General features: G+C 46.6%; 2 protein-coding genes and 1 long non-coding RNA gene across 5 annotated transcripts in view; 2 read left to right on the forward strand and 1 right to left on the reverse strand.

Annotated features, from left to right (window-relative positions):
* CTNNA1 (catenin alpha 1) overlaps nucleotides 1–15605 on the reverse strand; it is a 120861-nt gene that overhangs the window by 54277 nt on the left and 50979 nt on the right. The window lies entirely within an intron of this gene.
* On the forward strand, nucleotides 2761–5586 carry LRRTM2 (leucine rich repeat transmembrane neuronal 2). Of its 3 annotated transcripts, none has more exons than XM_048320110.1 (2): nucleotides 2761–3386; nucleotides 3722–5586. In XM_048320110.1, the coding sequence occupies exons 1-2, from the start codon at nucleotides 3383–3385 to the stop codon at nucleotides 5269–5271; spliced, it is 1554 nt and encodes a 517-aa protein (XP_048176067.1). In that variant the 5' UTR covers nucleotides 2761–3382; the 3' UTR covers nucleotides 5272–5586. The 3 variants fall into 3 exon arrangements, with proteins under 3 accessions (XP_048176067.1, XP_048176069.1, XP_048176068.1); XM_048320112.1 differs by having other exon boundaries at nucleotides 2772–3386; nucleotides 4171–5586; XM_048320111.1 differs by having other exon boundaries at nucleotides 2773–3386; nucleotides 4150–5586.
* LOC125333851 lies at nucleotides 6583–11379 on the forward strand. The gene is made up of 2 exons (XR_007206986.1): nucleotides 6583–6762; nucleotides 6846–11379. It is a non-coding gene; the product is annotated as an uncharacterized LOC125333851 (long non-coding RNA).

Genomic DNA, 15605 nt, shown 5'->3' on the forward strand with positions numbered 1-15605 from the left:
GAGCTGGCTGCCTGTGCAGTGCCACACACGTGGCTGCGTGTCCCGGGTGCTGCAGTCTCACCTGCAGCTCCAGGACTTGCGCCCTCCAGGCCCCCAGCACAGCAAAGTCACGCAGCCCCCACATCTACATCCAGTAAAATTAGCTTTTATGTTGTTCTTAATACACTAGGAAGGCTTCCACAAGATGTCAGCCTAACTAAATGACAACGCTCGCCTCAGGGTGCAATTCTACTTTCCCAGCGCATGGGTTTAGCAGGAAAACCAGTTGTGCTGCTGCCCCAGGAGTGGGGTAGGTGAGAAGCCCCCAAAAGGGTTATCTGGTCCTAGCAAGCTTATTCCTGCCAATTTCCCTGTCCACGTTGAACGTGAGGGTTCAGGCTGCCATAAAGCTCCCGCTGTGGCAGAAGTGCCCAGATGGCATCAACATGGTTTTCCTTGCCAGGCAATGACTTTTCAGGCTCAGAAGAAATGCATTTGCAAGAGTTTTCTGGGGGTTTATTCCCAGCCTGTTACACCTTGATACCCCAGGCAGCTCCCAAGGAACAATGTGAATGTCACTGCAGTGTTCCACACTCAGGAGACTCAGATGCACACTTGTGGTAATAACTGCTATTTCACAGCAAGTGCACATAAAAACATGTTTTGCTAAGAAAAGCACCCATAAAGTTCGTGTTAACAGTTTCCTAAACAGGAAACTCGCTGGCAAGGTGCTAAATAGCCCTTGTTTGGTTAAGGGCCAAAGAATGGAGAGCTTCAGAAAAGGAGCAACTCACCGTGTTTGAACATTAACTCTTAACTCTGTGCCAAATTACACAATCTTGACGTGGGAGGAACCTACCAGCAGATACTGATGCAAAAAAGCAAAATGTTTCCAACGATCCCTAATTTCAGTCTCCTGGTAAGAGTGGAAGAGGCAGCAGCGGGGAGGGCTAACAGTTGACCTCAAATTATACCCTTTGGAATGTTGTTGTTAAATGTTACGGTAACATATTGAAACGTTCTTAGAATTCAAAGCAACACTTCAGATCAGGGTGTTGCGCAGAGCTGCTCCCAGAACCGTCCGCAGGTGCTGCGGTTCCGCTGGGCAGCCGGCAGCTGAGCCTCAGCTCTTTGTACACTGAACGTTAAACAAGAAGAAATTCTTTAAATAGGTTTATGTAATTTCTTTGCATGTATTTCTTTCACCCTGGAGCAAATGTGAAAATATTTACTATGGCAGAGCACTTTAAGAAATTTATCTAACATTTCCTAATTTGCTTAATCATTAAAGACAGTTACTCTCCTAATGGGTTCAGGGTAGGGTTTATTTGTTTTGCTTTAGCTCTTTTTGAGGTTTGAGGGGGTTTTGAGGTTTTCTTCTTGTGTGTTGTTAAAGAGTTCACCTTCTCCATCCCTTTACTTTCCACCCAGTGCTCCCGTTGAGTCTGCCCATCCCAGAAAGGGAGCACCAGAGGCAGTGTCCCCTTCCCACCACCAGCAGACAGCCAAGGGAGAAGCAGGCAGGAAACAGCAGGTCTTAGTTTTAGCAAGGACCTCCAAGGAACCAAAGCAAGGAACCAACACTTAATAACAAAGGTAAAAGGCCATTTTATTTTAAAACCTTCTTTTGACACAATTCATCTTGCTCCATCAGCATGGGAAATTTGTTATTCTCGGCTCATTCCAGATCTTGGAGGTCAGAGGTGATACCTCGCTGCTACACAGAAAACATTGTCAAGTGCCTCCTACTGCATTATTGCTTTATATCTCAAGGTGAAAATAAAAGAAAAGCTTATCAGCTTATCCAAGTTGCCTGGAGCAGGAAGCCAGCATCCCCCTGCTGCACCCACATCGAGCCACAACCAGAGCAGTGGCTCCGAAGGCTTTATCTGCACATGCATCCCAAAAACATATAAAAATGTCAATCAAGCCTGGTCATTTACCTTTCAATACCGACTGTCCCAGAGGAGAGGTTGCTCTGAATAATGGGGCAATGAACCTTTAAAGCAAGAAAACAGCCTGAGAGCCCAGTGTCCTCCTCCTGGCTGTGCGAGCACACTCCGACCAGAGCCCGGCGGGGCTGGACCAGCACACACAGCTCTGCAGGGACACAGCTCTGCAGCCCTAAACCCACAGGATAGCTGTTACAGAGCCACCCTGCAGCCAGGGGCTCATGGAGGTGGTGTCCCCCTTTCTGAGAGAACACACAGCAGCAGGACATAGCGAGTGACCACAAGGAAGCCCTCGCACCGCTCCGAGCCCCGACTGGAAATGCCAACCTCACCGTTTCCTCCCTGCACTCCAGTGCCCAGGAAAAAGCAAGTACAAAAGCCACCGTTTGGGAGGAGAAAATAGATTTTCTAGTTTCATAACCACACACTGTCAAGCTGGATTCCAATTAAATTTTTCCTGTGCCTTAACACAAGCTTTGCTTTTTCCAGAAATTTCCCCTGGCTCGAAGCACTTGCTCCTGTGCCCTGCTCCCAGGCTGTACTTCCTGACACACCAGCTCCAGCTACACCACTGCTCTCTGCACTTCTGCAGGGACCACAGTCGCACATAGTTGTCACACGGAGCTCTGAGCTGCTCAGTCCCTCTCACCTCCATGAAAGCCAGTGCTGACCAGCATCCTCTATTCAAACTCTGCGCATTTTGCATCTAAAAGTTCCTTTCATGCAGAGAGATTTAGTAGAGAAGTGGGAGCAGGCAGCACTCAGGCACTTCCACCCGTGGCTCTGCGCTGCTTTTAACCCCAGCTGCGCAGAGCCGGCGCAGATGTGGGGGGAGCAGGGTGCTGCAAGTCTCTCCTGCTCCTTCTGTCGCGGGGACGAAGGACTCCTGCCGCTGGATTTTTCCCCCTCTATCAGTGGTCTTTAACACGATCACAGTATGCAGAACAATGCTTTAAAACAGCAAAGCTTCTGGAAAACCCAAACAAAAGGAACGTCACCAGGTGACGTCAGCCTATATAGAGCCCTGTGTGGTCGCAGCGCATAAGCAAATCCATTCTTGTACCGCTTCCCTGAAAAGCTTTTCAGTAAATGCACTCATGCTACTACAGGAGCTTCTCTCAGCAATAAGCCACCCATCTGCCATCAACAAGTTAGGACTAAAGGAAGCCACAGCTGCGGAAAAGGAAAACGTGAGCTTCAATTAACCAGCTGAGCAGCCACGGAGGACGAAAACTTGTATTAAGGCTTAAAAATTTCAGACCTGTCAGAGGAGATCAAGGCAGCAATTTCAAAAGGAATATTCCAAGAGAGCATCGTGGATTTTGCACTAATATCAAAGGACTCTAAACCCGGTCAATTATTCAAGGCTGTCTCATATTAGAGCCTTTCACAGACTCACGGCGTTGAGTCTCAAACTACGACTGAATGCACCCTCCAATGTACTCAAAAGAATGGGTAAGTTCCTGCGTTTCTCTGTTCCTTGTATAATGAATGACGGCTCTGCTTTAAAGGAGCAGTTAAGATGCTAAAGCTGATTGCTCTGCAATGAACCTTATGAAAAAAATGTTTTCCGATAGTGCCACTGTAACCCTCCGTAATCGAGATAAAGCCTCCTCCTAAGTGTAATGTCCAAGTATTCGGTTTGTCGTAGTAAGTTGTTTCTTGCATTTAGAATTAGCTTGTTGGAAATGCATGGCAATGTTATCTGCAGTGAAATCTTCCACCGTGATGTTCCAAGTGTACTGATAAGGCTATCCTATCTTGTTGTTTTCCTAAATTATATTCTGCAGGCTTACATTTCAAGTGGCCATTAGGGGCTCGTATGCTGGCAGCACTATATGCAATGAGTATGGTTTTAAAAATGCTGCCTGCCTTGGGCATGGCTTGTCCACCAAAATGTCGCTGTGAGAAGCTGCTCTTTTACTGTGACTCTCAGGGGTTTCACTCAGTGCCAAACACCACTGAAAAGGGCTCGCTAGGTTTGTCACTGAGGCACAATTATATTTCTGAACTTGAAAGGGATCAATTTGCAAGCTTCAGTCAACTTACTTGGCTTCACTTAGATCATAATCAAATTGCAACAGTCAGAGAAGATTCTTTTCAAGGACTGTATAAACTTAAGGAATTAGTCTTAAGTTCCAACAAAATCTTTCATTTGCCAAACACAACTTTTAGCCAGCTGCTTAACCTGCAGAATTTGGACCTCTCTTTTAATCAGTTATCCTCTCTGCACCCCGAGCTCTTCTACGGCCTTCGCAAGCTACAGACCTTGCACTTGCGATCCAACTCCCTGCGGACCATCCCGGTCCGCCTGTTCTGGGACTGTCGTAGCCTGGAATTCCTGGATTTGAGCACAAACCGCTTGCGAAGTTTGGCTCGCAATGGATTTGCGGGATTAATCAAGCTGAGGGAGCTTCACCTAGAGCACAACCAGCTGACAAAGATTAATTTTGCTCACTTCCTCCGGCTGAGCAGCCTGCACACGCTCTTCTTGCAGTGGAACAAAATTAGCAACTTGACATGTGGGATGGAGTGGACCTGGGGCACCTTAACAAAGCTTGATTTGACTGGAAACGAAATCAAAGCCATCGACCTCACTGTCTTTGAAACTATGCCTAACCTTAAAACCCTCCTCATGGATAACAACAAGCTCACCACTCTGGATTCCAAGATCCTGAGCTCGCTGACATCCCTCACCACCGTGGGCCTCTCCGGCAATCTGTGGGAATGCAGCCCAAAGATCTGCGCCTTGGCCACATGGTTGAGTGGCTTCCAAGGTCGGTGGGAGCACTCCATCCTCTGCCACAGCCCCGACCACACCCAGGGAGAGGATATTCTGGATGCAGTGTATGGTTTTCAGCTTTGCTGGAATTTATCGACTGTGGTTACCCCCGTGGCTACGACGTCGTACACAGCTCCAACTACCGAGTACACGAAAAGAATAAGCTCTTCTCATTTCCATGTGGGAGACAAAGAGATTCCAACTACGGCGGGCATGGTCGTTACCACCGAAGAACAGTTCCCTGAGCCAAACAATGCCATCTTCACTCAGAGGGTAATTACAGGAACAATGGCTTTATTGTTTTCTTTCTTTTTTATCATTTTTATAGTGTTCATCTCCAGGAAGTGCTGCCCTCCCACACTAAGAAGAATTAGGCAGTGCTCAATGATTCAAAACCACAGGCAGCTCCGATCCCAAACGCGGCTGCATATGGCCAATATGTCAGACCAAGGACCCTATAACGAGTATGAACCCACCCACGAAGGACCCTTCATCATCATCAATGGCTACGGACAGTGCAAGTGCCAGCAGCTGCCCTATAAAGAATGTGAAGTATAATACCTACAGCCCATCACAAAGTAAATCAGATAAGTAACCTATTTTAAAATTGTAGGGACCTACATCAGATTCTAATTTTTACAAATGTTGACATAAAGCCTAATTTTCCAAGCTACTTAATGGAAACATTGTTTATGGAGTGGTGCAGTATTTTTAAGTTTTTTAAAAAATAAATCCATAATATTTTCAGTGTTAAAGAAGCAATGATTACATTAAACTTGCACTCCTAATGTTTAAAAGTCTAAAGATATGCTCACCTCAAACTATGTAAAATGTTTCATGTTATGTAATTATATGACTGTGTGTAAACATTTATACCCGAGTCTCCATATTCTACTTTTTCTACTGCAAACAGTCCGAGGGGAAGGATACTGGATATCTGTACAGGGATCTGTGGGGGACGTGCGCTCCGTTTGTTCCACTGCAGCTGGAGGATCCCAAACACTGCAGCTGGCTCCAGGCACTTTAAGGGCAGCTGGGGAGGAAGATTTTCCTCCTCTGAGCATTTCACTCCAGTAAGGGAAAGGAGGGAAAACAGAAGGAAAAAAACATGAAGAGCAACAAAGGTCCAGGTGGGAATTTCAGTGCATTGGGGTGAATTTATCTGAAATACAGTTTTTCTCTGTGCGTGTTCATAGCTTGGCTTGCTGAAAGGCACAGCAGGCACAGAAAGGAACAGTTCACACAGGCACACACAGCCCTGGGCAGGATGGACACACACACACACACACAGAGGAGCAGGATGGGCACACAGCCCCAGGAGCAGGATGGGCACACACACACACAGCCCCAGGAGCAGGATGGGCACACACACACACAGCCCTGGGCAGGATGGGCACACACACATGGGCACACAGCCCCGGGCAGGATGGGTGCACACACACACACACAGCCCCAGGCAGGATGGGTGCACACACACACACACAGCCCCAGGCAGGATGGGCACACACACACACAGCCCTGGGCAGGATGGACACACACACACACACAGCCCTGGGCAGGATGGGCACACACACATGGGCACACAGCCCCGGGCAGGATGGGTGCGCACACACACACACAGCCCCAGGCAGGATGGGTGCACACACATGGGCACACAACCCCGGGAAGGATGGGCAGACACACCCCAGGAGCAGGATGGGCACAGACACCCCCAGGAGCAGGATGGGTGCACAGCCCTGGGTAGGATGGGCACACACACACACAGAGGAGCAGGATGGACACACAGCCCCAGGAGCAGGATGGGCACACACACACACAGCCCCAGGCAGGATGGGTGCACACACACACACACACCCAGGAGCAGGATGGGCACACACACATGGGCACACAGCCCCAGGAGCAGGATGGGCACACAGCCCCGGGTAGGATGGACACACAGCCCCAGGAGCAGGATGGGCACACAGCCCCGGGAGCAGGATGGGCACACAGCCCCAGGAGCAGGATGGGCACACACACACCCCCAGGAGCAGGATGGGCACACAGCCCCAGGTAGGATGGGCACACACACACCCCCAGGAGCAGGATGGGCACACACACACCCCCAGGAGCGGGATGGGGGCACACACCCCCAGGAGCAGGACGGGCACACACACACACACACAGAGTGGCAGGACAGGCACACACAGCCCCGGGTAGGATGGGCACAGACACCCCCAGGAGCAGGATGGGTGCACAGCCCTGGGTAGGATGGGCACAGACACCCCCAGGAGCAGGATGGGTGCACAGCCCTGGGTAGGATGGGCACAGACACCCCCAGGAGCAGGATGGGTGCACAGCCCTGGGTAGGATGGGCACAGACACTCCCAGGAGCAGGATGGGTGCACAGCCCTGGGTAGGATGGGCACACACACACCCCCAGGAGCAGGACGGGCACACACAGCCCCAGGAGCAGGACAGCCCTCCGTGTGTCCCCAGACTGGCAGTGTAGCTTCTTTTGGGAGGCTCAGCACGCCGGGATCGATTGGAAATATTAAGTACATTCAGTGCTCAGCTCCCTGGTTTCACTTGATGATGCTTTTCATGAATTCAGGCTAATTACTTAATGACAATGAACAAACAGCATTTCAACACCTTTTCATGTGTAAATACCTTTAATGCAAGGTTCTCTTGATTAAAAGCAAATATCAACAGTGAGGTTAAGGAGAAAAGGGAAGGAAGAAAGGAAGGAAGGAAGAAGCCTCTCTTTGTCCCCCTGCTGCCCCCCCAGCTGAGGCTTCCTCTCGCTGGGAAGCTATTTTCATGCACTAACTCCACTAGTTTCTCTGGAGACAGAATTAGCCCCTGTAATATAAGCTCTCACTTGTCCTCCTCTTCCAAAATTCAAGATAAAAAAAGACCTCTTCTGATAAGTTAGGATAATATGATTAGTTTATAGAATAGTTCACTGAAAAATGTTTTGTTTCTTACTTGATATGGGACAGAATCTAAACTAGTATGACTTAAAAAAACCCCATATATAAATACATATATACACACACACCTCATTCTAAGGGGTAATTTGGTTTCTTTAGCCAGAAGTACCATATTGCTATTTATACTCTATTATGAAATTATATGTAAATATTTGCAGATCTATGCAGTGATGGTGGTACTCAGATGCCACAAGGGTGGGGGGGTGGGGGGGTCTGCAAAGGATTACATTATTTTTAAGTCAACTGCTCAAATATTGCAAACATTCTAACCAAAGCTAAAAGATGCAGAGGGATGGAGAATTATTTTATATATATATACATGTATGTATAACTAAAAAATGTGTTGTGTCCAATGCTGCAGTGTTAAACAATTACCAGCACACCCTGATGAAGAAACGAAATTCCTCACAGTGTTGCCATACCTTGACCAAATCCATAATTACAGTATGCTAATTGTGATGTACTAAACTATCCTACAAACTTTTTAAACAGAAGAAACACTGCATAAAAATCTGTTTGCTATTTCACTCTGCTTTTCTCTCTATATTACCACTTAGTGAGGTATTTAGGGTGCAATTATACAACAGTTTGATGTTTTCTTGTGAGATGAATTCGTCCAAGGCAATTATAGCAAGATAAGTAACTTCTGTTAAAATTTTACATAAAGGTTTTTCAATGGCTGGTTTTGAAGATATTAATTTGCATCATTTTACTTTTACATACAGTGCCCTTATTATAAAACCAATATTTTGTTTATTTCCCTTGACTCTGTACTTTAATGGAAGAGATCCAGTGAAGCCTAATGGATTTCCATGGAGATACCTTTGAACTCTTGTTACTGTTAATTCTAGGATGAGTCCATTTACACCTGTTCTGGGAAATTAATTACTGCTTTTAACTGACTACAAAAAATCCTGTGGGGTAGGTGGACAAAGAGCAGATGTTCTGTATGATTATATCTCATGTGAAGCAGAAGGCCAGAGCTAAGCTGAGAAATACAAACCCATATTGGTGCCCAGGGGTATTTAGCTGACTGTAGGAAGACTTGCTTTGCTCCTTCCCATAACTAAGTGCTCACAGCTCTTCTGAGGCCCAGGATGCTGCTCTAGGGGCAGGTGAGGGAGCAGTGAATGGGCACTGAGTGGGCATTGAGTGGGCAGTGAGTGAGCATCGCTCTCCCTGCCTGTGCACCTCCCTCACCCCACGCTGCTCAGAGCTGGCACAGGTCAGCTCTGGGAGCCTGGGGAGGAGGCACTTAGGGATGACTTCTACCTACAGCTGCAGGGCACCAGCACAGACAAAGTTATCACTGAGCTCGTTAATTATCCTGGCAGCCAAATAATCTGGCTACGCTGCCATCCCCCATCAGATGTCACCACTGAACTCTGAGGGCCTCGGCTGCAGTTGCAGGAAGCAATCCCACCCCCTCCCTGCAGGCCCTGCAGAAACCCTTGCTCTAAGGCAGCTCAAGGGGCACCACTTCAGTCTTCCAACAGGAACAAGAAGTGGCTGCTTGATGAAGAGCTGAGGTTCCTCCAGAGGAGGTGCTCTGCCAACACCCCAGCTCCGTCCCACTCCATCTTTATGAGCTTGTAATTACACCCAAGAAGAGCAAAGACAGATGCTCCAGCAGTGCTGGATTTAACCCTCGTCTCCATCCCTGCCACTCACGGCAATTTTCCAAGCATTAAAGCACTGTTCCAGTGCCTCTCCAAGCAAACCCACCTAGGCACCCAACTTCTCCCTCCCACCAGCACTCCCAGTTTCCACTGGTCCTGCAGTGCTTGGCTTGCAGACAGCAAAGCAGGAGGCCAGCAGGCACAGCCCAGCACCGTTCCCATTCCCGCTCTGTACTCCACACTCATCCACAGCCCATCTCCCAAATGCCGTGGTTTACGTCTGCTATTTCCAAGCCCATTTGTTGCCAGGTTCCGGGAATAAGCAAAGCAATTCTGCAAACATTACATTTAGGGTAACAGGTATCATAAAACTCACAGAATGTCAAACACTAGCAGTGAAGTCAACTTGAATTCCCTGCGGAGGGACAGCAAGCACCAGGCAGAGCCATCGTTCTACACAAGGACACAGCCAGAGGCTGTTAATATTTTTTATTTTAAAGTTACTGTCTTCCATTTGCAATTGCTTGTGACTCTTCCAGGCAAGGAGGGGATTGGAATAATTGTGCTACTCTGCAGTCTCTGATTTATTTTGTTGATGGAACAAGAACCACGATGATTTGGTTTAAATTAATCGTATTTCAGTAGAAGCACTGGGTGATGACAGGAGCTTGTTAACTTGCCCTCCCCAAATACCATCTCTGCTGCACAGCCTCGGTTTGTACAGATCCTACACTGCTTACAGGTGCTTCAACACCCCGAGGCACAGCCTCAGAGGTCTTTGGGTCTTTTAGAAACAGAATTTCTTGTACTGCTCTTGAGGTGCTTGTCCCATCCAAAGATCTCCTCCAGCCTCGCTGATCTCCAGGCAGCTTCTCCTACTCCCCTCCCTCACGTCAGTGAAATGGAAACCCAGCAGCACAAGTTCAGGTTTTGAGTCATCCTCCTGAACAGGCTGAATTAATGCTCCCAGTTAGTCGCTCTGCATTAGATCAGTGTTTAAATGCACACAAGTAAAAATTACCCGATGAAGGGTAAAATGGGTGAGTGTTCAGTCTCCAGCTGAAGTGTTCTCTGCACTGAGCTCCCGTTCCCTATCAGATGGAAACAGAACAAATGCTGCTCCAGCAGTGTTTGGTTTTGTTTGCTTCTCCCCCAAGCAGAAATGATGCGATTTTTCAGTGATCAGCCACATGCAAATCTGAGCCTCTGAGCTTCTGTCCCATTACCCCCTTAGAAGACAGGGGCCTATTGCTACCTTGTAAAACCAGAAACATCCTGTGGCTTTAAACCAGAAATCTGCACTACACACTTATTTTTAATGTGTCTAAGATAATTTCTGTACTACTTTAATGGAAATAAAGTTGATTTAATTTTGTGATCTGTGTAGCTATCAAAATCCATCTGTTCAGACCTATGAAACTTACCCAGGAGCTGAATTTCATCTTTCTTATGAAGTTTTCCATAAAAAATTAAACAAGTTCAGAAGGGGATACAGTATTTCTCCTCCCCCCGAAAAAGGAACAAGCAAGGAAACAACAGAAACCAAAGGCAGCAGCTCCTCCCTCCCCACACCTTCCTCCACTGCAAATGTCCCAGATGCTAAAATTGGTGCTGGGCTTTGCTTTTTAAGGCACCACGTTAGCAGGATGCTTAGAGATAATTTCAGAATCAGCTGGAAATTCAGCATTTCACATCTTGTGTAAAATTATTTTGAGAGGCATCTAGGGAAAGGTACCAAAAGCTTTGAGGGGTATAATCAGGCCCCAGATGGGGTGAAACACCAATGTACACCACTGTGTAAGCACTGAGAAGCTACACCTGCCATCCCCCAACCACTCCTTTGTAAAAAGCCAAACAAAACCCACCCCGTTTTTCTTTTTACTAATGAAAACACTAGTAAGTGAACTATTCTACCAGCTTAGCAACCCAAGATTACAGAGAGTCCTCGATGCGTTGTGTTTAAATTATGTTTCAAGAGCCAACTTCTGGTGGGAGGGGGTGTGAGTAATGGAGTAAAACAAGTGCAGTGTACAGAAGCATTTTGTTATTAAAATTGTGTATACTGTAAAACTGAATTTGCCTCTTTCTTCCTCCCTTTTCAAGCAGAGGTGTCAAAAGCTCACTCTTTCATGGTATGTTAAAACCAGTCTGCACCCACTGTCCCAAGCAGGCAAGTCAGGTTTGGGCCATTTGCCAGAGTCACACCAAATGCAGCACCTTCTGTTGCACCACAGGGAGCAGGGCTGCACGGGCTCCTCCCAAACCAGGTGTCTCTTGATGAGCAAAACCTGTCTGAATGAGCAGGCTGGGAGTGAAAACCAAACCAAAGCCAAACTCTTGCCTCTGGAGTAGCTGGATCGGGATCAGGGCAGGCACAGCCCGGCCGAGCTGCCGAGCCCTGGCTCTGCCCCTGGGTGGTCCCTGGGTCTCCAGGGACACCACCATGGCCACCTGTGGGTCACTGCGCCAGCCAGGAGCTGGCATTTCCAACGGGACCGCCCTGCCAACAGTTCAGCAAGGACAAAGAGCCTGTTAGGTTTAGAGGTGTCACACAGTGAGACATCCCATCAGCTCTGAGTCACAGCCCTCCAGGAAGGGCCACGAAAACATTCCGGTACAAGCAGTGTTCTTTCCATGGGCTACCAGAGCAGACACAGCGTTCAGAGCCACCAAGCCTCAATACCACGGGAAGGATTCCTGGGTTTGAGAAGTGACAAGTTCATGGACACAGCCCAAAAGCCTTGATAGAGAACTGAACAAAAGAGCAAGTTTCAGGATGTTCCAAGATGATTACACGCACCGAACCGCCAGCTAAAATCATTTTAGTAACTAAGCATTAGCTGCATTTACTTTTTTATCAAAAGGTTTGGCTGGAACAAGTTCTCAAGGGTTTTAAATGTCAGTTGGCAAACTGCCTCTCAAATCCTTGTAATACTTCAGAGCAGCACATGATATATCTATTTTTTTAAACTCTCAGAGACTAATTTTACAAGCAAAAGCATCTCTCAACTACAAACCCAGTTGTTCTCACAACCAAAGGTAACGTACCTCAGAGAAAAACCAGTATTCTGAATACATTATGCAAAACCTTTAAATCCAATTAGTAACAAGGAAATGTCAACATCACTAGCAACTTACTCTTAAATGCAGGCTCTGTTAAGACAACTGCTAAAAAATTGAGATTCAAGAATTTGACTGGAGAGGATTGCACAAATGAACTGAAAACTGCAGCACTGGGAAACCCTGACTGTCCTCCAGTGAATGTCCAGGCTAAGGGACAGGATTCAGTGTGAGTGTTCACCCACCACAAAACCCTGATGTCAGTATTTTCTGTAATCTGTTCTTAAGGAAAAGCTCTACAAAATCATTGTTACCTAATCAAAAAATTCATTACCATGAAGATTTTAGGAGATTTTATTAAAATGAGTTAAAGCTCTATTTGTCATATTTGACATAGGATTCACGTGGTCTGGGCCTTATTTTGGATGAAATGTTTTTACAGTGAGGGTGGTGAGGCCCTGGGATAGGTTACCCAGAGAGGTGGTGGATGCCCCTTCCCTGGACACATTCAAGGCCAGGTTGGACAGCACTTTGGGCAATCTGATCTAGTTAAAGCTGTTCCCACTCATTGCAGGGGGCCGGACTGGGGTGGCTTTTAAAGGCCCCTTCCCACCCAAACCATTCTGTGATTCTATGAAACAGGAAAGTGACAAGTGTCTCATTAACAAATTTCTGGGTTTACTTCTGTGATGCACAACTCCAGAGGTTTGGCTGCCAAGGGTACTGAGCAAACCTTTCTGAGCTGACAGGTAACCAAACCCTGCTTTCAGCTCTTCAGCAGGTGTTAATCCACAAGGTCTGTAATTTGACTTTTTCTTCCAAGTCTGCTAAAAGGACAAGAGTTAAACACACACAAAGTTGAGACCTTCTGAACAAACAGCATAAAAACCAGGAGCAAGAAGCTGAACCATGACCAGAGGGGAACATCCCTTTAGTTAAACCCAAGCTCTTCTCCACAGTATGTAACACTTCCAGTGTAAACAGGCAAAATAAAGGGTATTCTCTGCTACCTGCATGTTTAAATGAAGGAACAAATCTTTCTTTTATAAAACCAAAGTATTTCTTTTAAATGCCATGGAAGTAACTTCCCCATTATCTCCCAGCAAACTCTGCTCCTTGCACACTGAATACTCAAGCAAACTGGACACACAGGAGGTGCTGGTTTTCCCTTCCACCATTCCTTACCCCAAAGGGTGGGCAGTGCATCCACTGTTTGACAGAGGTACATCATGCTTTATACCAGTTAAAAAACCAGCCATATTTCATGGGAAGTCTTGGAGTAAGTGGAAAAGGTTCATCCATCAAAAAGGTTCTTAAATAATGAATGAGTCATAATTCTTTACAGTCAAAAGCAATTAATTTTCTGTATTGTAATCAGGAGAATAAATCTGAAAAATCCCTTCTAATGGCTCTGAATCTGAAGGTAGTGTTGCAGCTGAATTTTTAATCTTAAAATACAGGAGCAGTGAGGACTTCTGCTGTTTAAACATACAATCTTTTACCAAATAGAACAGCTTTACTGCATATCTAGTAGGTAGAATGGGTTTCGTGAGACTACATGAGATTAAAGACAGCACTAGATACAGGAAATGCATTTCAAGCAGAAAGGGCCTTCTAAGATACCTCTTAACTATATAGCCACTAAAATACTTGAAATATCCTTTATGAAGTGTACAAAATACTCAGAAAATCTTACTGCAAGAAGTAGTTTTACTTATATGTTTGCAGAGAGCTAAAAACATTGAGAAGCGCGTTAAGGTGGAATCCAGCTCAACCCTACAGCAACTATTCCTATTAGGATGCATTTGCTCTCTTTCCCACTAACTCCTAATAATCCATCACATATCCAGAACCTCTGCCTCAAAAGCCATGTGCTGTTAGCTGGGACTATCAATTTCTGCCCTCAAATGGATTGTTTCCACCCTCACACCGCTTTAAGTTTTAATTCTTTTAGAGGAAAAAAACCAGTAAAATTAATAGAGCTCTTAGTAAAGCTAATAATGACACAGTCTGCTAGGAGGGAGAACGTGGGAAAGGGGACAGGGACACAAGACTACAAAGGAGTTTCCATTTCTGAAGTCACCACACAGCACTTAACTGGGGGAAAAACATATGCCCCTGCACTGCAGCCACTCTCAGCAGCTTTGTTAACAACCTCTGCTTTCAGGAAGGCAAATTTTATCTGCCCAAGCAGTTCCAGAGGGAAGTTGTGCACTGAACATCCTCAGCACACACCTATCAAAGGATGAGAGGCAGGAACAAACCACCAAGTTGGGAAAACCACACAGCAGGGCCATGCTGCAGGCCCCCAGGTCTAAGCACACAGCTCTGATTGAAAGAGCAGGAGATATTAAAGCACCACCTCTGTTGTCCTCGGGAGAAGACAACACGCTCCAGTAAAGACGTGGAACTGCTTATTGATCCCGTCTAGCCCTGAAGCATCCCCAAACAAACAGCAACATCTGCTTGAAATTCTGGCTGAATAATTTAAAGGTTAAAGAACTCCTCCTCAAGCTTTCCAGATAGTCCTGAAGATGGAAATAGATGGAATTGCTTCCAGGTAGGACAAACACCGAGCTCAGCACCCAGGGGGGCAGCAGGGTGACCCGAGCACAGGCAGCAGCCAAGCTGTGGAATGCCTAATGACAGCTGGAAGCTCTCTGGGTATCAAGTGCCTATCTTCAGGGTCCAGGCCTTCAAGGATTCCACAGCCACAGGGCAGCAGGCAGAGAAAGCCATCTCTAGTTTATGTTCTTCTCTATGGATGACTGGCTTAGCTCTGGGACGTCCATTAGCACCACAGCAACTGTGGACCTTGGAAGTAAGGGAGCTGTGACTACGTGACAGATGCCTTTTGCCTGCAATTAGCATCCAGAAACTTCCAAAAAGGCTAAGGTTAGACATCTGATTGGGTTGAACAGGGAAAAAAAAACCAAAAAAACCCCAGTAAGCTCTGGCAGGTACTGCATCTCTAACAGGACCTACACTCCTGAACAGAACAAAAACCAGATACTTCTGACAAGTTCCCAGAGTCTATGGTGACAAGGAACTTCTAGGAGATGTCTGTTCACCCTTTACTGAAACTACAAAGCAGCAGCCTCAACATCTCACGTGCAGTGAGCTCTTGCCAGATATTACTCCCTGCCAGTGAGTGCAGAGCAAATCTCTAGACCAGCTGAAATACCACCCATAGTTAAACTCACCAAACACCCACAGAGCCCCCTTTGTAACAACACAATGG

The sequence above is a fragment of the Corvus hawaiiensis genome, chromosome 15 (genome assembly GCF_020740725.1).
Source record: "Corvus hawaiiensis isolate bCorHaw1 chromosome 15, bCorHaw1.pri.cur, whole genome shotgun sequence".
Classification (NCBI taxonomy): domain Eukaryota; kingdom Metazoa; phylum Chordata; class Aves; order Passeriformes; family Corvidae; genus Corvus; species Corvus hawaiiensis.